Raw genomic sequence first — 7,668 nt, forward strand, 5'->3', positions numbered from 1 at the left:
GCAAATGTCGCCCTTGGCTGGAACCGCATGCCTACCCACCCGAATGCATTTACATGCCACACACTCGACAGCAACCGACATTTTTTTATTTGTTAGTAGGCGGCGGGAGAAGGGGGGGTTGCATATCCGTTACTAGGCTTGCAACTGCAAGTCTCGCCCTCGACTGGAACTCCATGTCCCCTATTGACTACAACTGGCCTCGTGTTTTTGTCGGAGAGGGGATGAATTGCATGTCCGACAATACGCTTGCAACTACAAGTGTCGCCCTCAACTACAATTGCATGTCCGACAGTAGGTTTGCAACCGCAAGTGTCGCCCTAGACTGTAACTGCATGTCTACAGACCCGACTGCAAACTGGATTTTTGTTTTGTTTTTTAAGTGAGCGGCAGGAGAGGGGATGGGAGGTGCATTCATGGTACTAGGCTTGCAACTCCTAGTGTCACCCTCGAATGCAAGAACATGTTCCCTACTGACTGCAACTAGCCTTGTGTTTTTATTGGAGAGTGGGTGAATTGCATGTCTGAAAATAGACTTGCAACTATAAGTGTAGCCCTCGAATGCAACAACACGTCCCCTACTGACTGCAACTAGCCTTCTGTTTTTGCCGGAGAGGGGGTGAATTGCATGTCCGACAATAGACTTGCAATTACAAGTGTCGCTCACGACTAAGGTTGCATGTCTGATAATAGGCTTGCAATTGCAAGTGTCGCCGTCTATTGCAACTACATGGCTACACACCCGGCTGCAACTAACTTTTTTTGTAAGTGAGCGGCATGAGAGGAGGGGGAGTTGCATGTCCGACAATAGGCTTGCAACTACTAGTTTCACCCTCGATTAAAATTGCATGCCTACACACTCGGCTCCTACTAGCCAATTTTGTTTTGTAAGGGAGTGACAAGGGTGGGGGAATTGCATGTCCGATACTAGGCTTGCAACTGCAAGTGTCGCCCTCGAGTGCAACTGTATGCCTACACATCCAATGCAACTGACATTTTTGTTTTCTAAGTGGGCGTCGGGAGAGGTGGGTAGTTGCATGTTCGACACTATGCTTTGCAACTGCAAGTGTCGCCACCTAATGCCACTACATGTCCACAGACAGCTACTACAACTAACCTTTGTTTTTGTAAGAGTGGCGGGAGAGGTGGGTGTAGTTGCATGTCCAATACTAGCGTGCAACTGCATGTGTCGCCCCCGAATGCAACTACGTGCCCCCCATCGCAACTGGTCTTGTGTTTTGTTAGAGGACGACGGGAGAGGTGGGTGGGGTAGTTGCATGTCCGAGGGGGTGGGGTACTTTCTTTTTATTTTATTTTTTTACTGTTGTGTTTTGAATTTATATTATTATTCTTCTTCTTTTGATTTATTAAGAAAAACAACGCACTATTCTTTTTTTTAAACAGTGCCACAATATTTTAGTTTGTCTTGTTTTCATTTTGTTTCTTAGTTACATTAAAGATTTATTTTTGTCCTAATATACAAAATGTTTTTAAAGAAGTCATAAAAATGAAAAATGAAAAGAGAAGCAAGATGATGTATGAAGATAAGGACTGAACGATGAGCTACATTGGCGACAGAAAAATGTTTTTTTGTTTACTTCTCTTGTTGAACACTTTTTTCAGGTGTCAAGAAAAAACAAGACAAAGAAACAAACAGCCCAGCCCAAACAAACAAACAACGGAAAAACAAAAAAGGCCTTAGGTAAGAATTAAAACCAGCAGTTATCGACTAAACAAATGGTGGAGAGGGGCACCGCACGCGGCTAAAAGATCCAAGAGATCAATTGTTATGTCTATGGGGTGCCCCTCTCCTCCGTATATAAAGGGGGGCGGAGAGGGCCGGCCAAGGGGAGGAGGCGCGCCCAAGGGGGGAGTCCTACTCCCACTGGGAGTAGGACTCCTCCTTTTCCTATTTGGAGAGGGAGTGGGAAGGAAGAGGAAGGAGGGAGGAAGGAAAGGGGGGCCGGCCCCCTTCCCAATTCATATTGGGCTTGGGGGGGGGGGGAGGCGCCCCCTCCCTTCCTCCTTTCCCATCCTTTCCACTAAAGCCCATTAAGGCCCATTTACCTCCCGGGGGGTTCCGATAACCTCCCGGAGCTCCGGTATTATCCCGATCTCACCTGGAACCATTCCGGTATCCAAATATAGTCGTCCAATATATCGATCTTTACGTCTCGACCATTTCGAGACTCCTCGTCATGTCTGTGATCACATCCGGGACTCCGAACAAACTTCGGTACATCAAAACACATAAAATCATAATATAACCGTCATCGAACTTTAAGCGTGCTGACCCTACGGATTCGAGAACTATGTAGACATGACCGAGACACGTCTCCGGTCAATAACCAATAGCGGAACCTGGATGCTCATATTGGCTCCCACATATTCTACGAAGATCTTTATCAGTCAAACCGTATAACAACATCCGTTGTTCCCTTTGTCATCGGTATGTTACTTGCCCGAGATTCGATCGTCGGTATCTCAATACCTAGTTCAATCTCGTTACCGACAAGTCTCTTTACTCGTTCCGTAATACATCATCCCACAACTAACTCATTAGTTGCAATGCTTGCAAGTCTTAAGTGATGTGCATTACCGAGTGGGCCCAGAGATACCTCTCCAACAATCGGAGTGACAAATCCTAATATCAAAATACGCCAACCCAACAATTACCTTTGGAGACACCTGTAGAGCACCTATATAATCACCCAGTTACGTTGTGACGTTTGCTAGCACACAAAGTGTTCCTCCGGTAAACGGGAGTTGCATAATCTCATAGTCATAGGAACATGTATAAGTCATGAAGAAATCAATAGCAACATACTAAATGATCAAGTGCTAAGCTAACGGAGTGGATCAAGTCAATCACATCATTCTCTAATGATGTGATCACGTTAATCAAATGACAACTCATGTCTATGGCTAGGAAACTTAACCATCTTTGATTCAACGAGCTAGTCATGTAGAGGCATACTAGTGACACTCTTTTTGTCTATGTATTCACACATGTATCAAGTTTCCGGTTAATACAATTCTAGCATGAATAATAAACATTTATCATGAAATAAGGAAAAAATAATAACTTTATTATTGCGTCTAGGGCATATTTCCTTCAGTTTCTACCACCTTCAGGTAGAAAAATCCAGAGATCATATGCTGTTCATAACCATGCAGCACGCTAGTTTCCATTCTAACCGCCAGCCGAAAAGCAAGCACGAGATCAATCTTATTTGATCAAAATAAAGGGCGGAAAATTAAGCAACCAAAATTGGTACGATTCAAGCGAGTAGTGGTCAAATATTGCCTAATTGACGATTTTTCTCATCCATTCGAGGAAAAACAAAGCTTATCCAGATGGAATCCATGAATTATCTGCCTCTGATTCGACCCAACCATCTCCACCGTCGATGGGCCGGAGGGCGTCTTCCCCTAACATCGCTTCTTAATCCCAGATTGAGGGGGGGGGGGTCATGTGGCGGTGGCACGGCACCGCCGACAAACGGAATAGGGTTGGAGGGTGGAGGGCACGACGGCTGCGGCGGAGGAGGAGGCGGTGCAAGAGTGATTCGAGCATCTTCAGACAAGCTACTCCGACGTGTCTCCTTGTGGCCCCACTCGTCAGGACGTAACGGTCAAAGGAGGACCCGGCCCAAAACAGCCCCACTCATCAGTAGTTAATGGTCAAGCCATTGAGCCAACAACAAACGTCCAGTTTGACCATTTGTGAGAGTTTCAGACATGAGTGTGGGGAAAATTGTGCAAAAGTTTAGAGCGTGGGGACAACTGAGCACAACTAAGGAACCAGGGGCACTATCACAAAAAACCCTTTGTCTTATTATATTTCCATATTCATAATTATACAGTATTTATTCTATGCTTCAACTGATATGATCCAGGAATATGTGATTCAGTGGAAAACTCAAATGCACGTGCGGAATGATAAACGGTTAAATAAAAGGTTCCTAGTCTTGCCTCTAGGACTAGCTAAAGTGTTGTTGGTGATCACGTTTTTCGGATCTTAGATATCGTTAAGTGTAATGATAGTCCTAAAACAACATTGAGATTATGACGTTAGAAGAACGATCATATTGAATTGACCCAAACTTGTCCATTATAAATTGAGTTAATATCATCTGTAATCAAAGAGCAATCAACTAGGGAAAACATTATCCATATGGGGCATTAATTGTGAATATTTTTTCATTTATTACATATCTCAAATATTATTAGGGCATTACTACTCCAAGATTTTGGTAATAATACTAGGAGGTGGTATAGTTATTGTATCTTATCTACTACAAGGGTAACCAATCAACTAGGGTCAACATTATCCATATGAGACAATAATTGTGAAGATCTTTCCATTTATTACATAACTCAAATATTTCGTGGCATTAGTACTTCAAGATTTTGGTAATAAAGACCAAGAGGCGGTCGATTATTATATCTTATGCAATTAATACAATGACATCTTTTATTCTAGCAATTAAATTTATTGCTCTTATTGAATGACAACCATTCATTTCATGATAGTTTCCTAACATTATAAATATGATGGTAGACACATTAACAAATTGAACATTTCATATTTCCACCATGAAAGAAAATCCATCTATTAGTGTGACCATTCTCTTAGCATATCTTATTCTAGCCATCGGAGGAAAAGAAGTAAAGTGTATCAGACGAGAAGAAAATACTAGCGGGGTCCCATTGAATCAAGAAGTCAATAAGACTATTCTGGTATGTATGAATTCATCTTAGTTTGTACATCTGTAATCAATTTTTTGATTATGAAGTTGAGGAGATGCCGAAAAAGGTTGACGGAAGAGATGTTTATGACTGCATCGATGTGAATCTACAACCAGCCTTTAGCCATCCACTACTAAAAGACCACAAAATCCAGGCAAGTTTTGATAATCAATATATTATAACATTCATGTAGTACCTAAGTAAAATGTAGATATTCATGTCTCAATCCATGCAGGAACGGTATGTTATTTGAAGTAAAAGTGGAAGATTGGTAGCTAATATATATAATCATGCTAGCAATTATTTGAACTTTAGTTTTTATTCTAATACTTCATAAATAAGCTTTCACTACACATCTAGCGTTCTAAAATTTCACTCTGTGTTATCTTTATTTCATAGAAGAGAAATATAAAACATTTGGTACGATCACCAAGCAAGGCAAACTACAAATTCAACTAATTATGTGGATATATTTAATTGTGCATCATAACCCATAAACCTGAATATTTTTTATCATATTTTGTCTTAAAAGTACATATTGATTTAACTTTCCCAATTACAGATGGAACCAAGCTCTTTCCCACTGAGTATTTCTACCAAATCTCCATCGATGGATGTCATCCCACAAGCCCAATTGCCCTTGATTGAGTGCCCTACAGGAACGATTCCAATATTGCGCAACAACAGAAGGGTCCACACGCCAGTAGAAACTATTGATAAAGTGATTACCAATGAAGAACATGAGGTGAGTTTTTAATATAATTTTTGAGTGATTCGGTTATAATGGTCGATTATAACAATATAAAATTTTCTTTGTAGTTCTTAAATGCACAACAATTTATTGCCATGCGAACCACATGTCAAAGCAATATTACCTAACAACAGTCTAGGATTTTATCGCATTAAATTCATCCTTTAGATGAAATTATGGTCCAAGGTAGTCAAATAAGTAAATGCAAATAACTTATTCTGTGAATATTTTTATACTTGACATTTTTGTTGCCACTGCAGTGGATGAAATTTTTCTCTAAATGTTTGGTCTATATTGACCTTAAATGCACCATTTAGTGATGTCCACCAAAATATTATTGTGATATGATGTCAATCTTTCTTGTTTAATAAGCATTAGTATTTTCATTGTAAACAAGTCAATATCTTGTTTCGGCTTGCAGGTTGCTGGAGTAGAGTATTATGATGTGCTATATGGAACGCGGGCTAAAATAAATATCTATAATCCTATGGTGAAGAATAATAGTAAGGATCTAAGTGCATCGTGGATACAAATTAATAAGATAATAAAAGCAGGTGTTGCAGATGGGATCGGGGCTGGTTCTTGGGTATATCCAAGCTACAGTGGTGACAACTCTGCTAGGTTTCATGTTGCTTGGGTAATCCGTAACTATTTCTCTGGATACACATTCTTCAATTTAATATGAATAACTTATAATGATATAGTTTATATTGACGTTGGAACACATTTATGTAAAGGTTGATGGCTTAAAGACTTGCCCTGATCATGATTGTGGCGCTTTCGTGCAAGTTAGCTCAAGTGTTGGTCTAGGAGGAAGACTTAAACCACTTTCTGTCTATAAAGGACCACAATACATGATAGATGTTACTATTTTCAAGGTATTCTCATGTAAATAATTTTTTATTCTTGTATTTTCTTTTTTCGTATGAAATACATGAATTATATTTTGATGAAAACTTGAAGACATTGGCTCAACCAAACTTATAGGTGTCAAACCATAAGATAACACAATCTTACTAAGAACCTTTGATCATAGAAAAATATTTTAGCATAGAGGGGAGACTCCCAAATATATCTCTAATATTATGTTCATGTTAATATGGAATACAATTAAAAGGATAGTTTCACCTCACCACAAACATTTGATCGATTGTTATTCATTTCATCTATGTTGAAGCATTTACCATGAACCCTGATTTATTTTAGGATCCAGTGACTAAACATTGGTGGGTGGCTTATGGTCCACAAAACATACATATTGGATACTGGCCAAGAGAAATTTTCCATTTCATGAAGGATCAATGTAATTATGCATTATGGGGTGGATATGTTCAAGGTCCGACGGTGTCATCAGACTCTCCACAAATGGGTAGTGGCCATTTTGCTTCCGAAGGACTTGGAAAAGCAGCATTTGTGAGAAATATCGAAATTTTAAATAAGGAAAACAAGTATGTTATTCCAGATGACAAGAAATTTGGGCATGTCACCACCAATTTATCCAAATATACTGGGAAGGGTTATGTTGATGGACATAGTCACTTTGGTGTGCATACTTACTATGGTGGACCTGGTGGTTTTGTTTGAATATATATGTAAAATTATTAATAAAGTTTCCATAATCTAATTAATTTGTAAACTTGGACAAATTATTTTGTGATTTTATCATGTTAGAATGTATTTATAGTAGTGGATAAGTTGAGTCATCCAGCATTGTAAGTTAGTTTTGATTTCCTCGTATATACACCGTACCATGGTTTAGTGCTTCTTTTGATCAGAAAAGTGTTTTGATGCCGAATAAGAATAGGAGAGACAAACCTATTAATGGCACTATGTGTGAACTTCACTTCCCTGATAGGTGGACTATCTAGCGTGCCCGGGCCACCGTCATTGTGCGGAGGCCGTTGCCTCGCACCTACTCATGAAGCCCTAGCTGGCACCGCGCGAAAAGGCTCTTGCGAGTGCTTCTTTCGGGTGAAGTGAGCCTCTGAGCCGTCTGTTCGGCAGTGGCTTGCCGTGAGGGTCTCTCAGGGTTTTTCGCCATCCAATCTACCCGAACGAGCGAACCCGGGCGACCCGGCAACGTGGTCCATGATGGGCGTACATGATTGTGGTGCTTTTGGGTCCACTGTAATGGGACATCGTCGGACGCACCCACGCGTGAGGCCCCA

The 7,668-nt window shown here is 40.4% G+C and overlaps 1 protein-coding gene across 1 annotated transcript; it reads left to right on the plus strand.

Annotated features, from left to right (window-relative positions):
- The first annotated feature begins 4,596 nt into the window (after positions 1–4,596).
- On the plus strand, positions 4,597–7,140 carry LOC123048530 (uncharacterized). The gene is made up of 6 exons (XM_044471613.1): positions 4,597–4,740; positions 4,817–4,903; positions 5,312–5,494; positions 5,922–6,137; positions 6,238–6,378; positions 6,707–7,140. The coding sequence occupies exons 1-6, from the start codon at positions 4,597–4,599 to the stop codon at positions 7,082–7,084; spliced, it is 1,149 nt and encodes a 382-aa protein (XP_044327548.1). The 3' UTR covers positions 7,085–7,140.
- Positions 7,141–7,668: the final 528 nt, after the last annotated feature.

Source organism: Triticum aestivum, chromosome 2D (genome assembly GCF_018294505.1).
Source record: "Triticum aestivum cultivar Chinese Spring chromosome 2D, IWGSC CS RefSeq v2.1, whole genome shotgun sequence".
NCBI lineage: Eukaryota > Viridiplantae > Streptophyta > Magnoliopsida > Poales > Poaceae > Triticum > Triticum aestivum.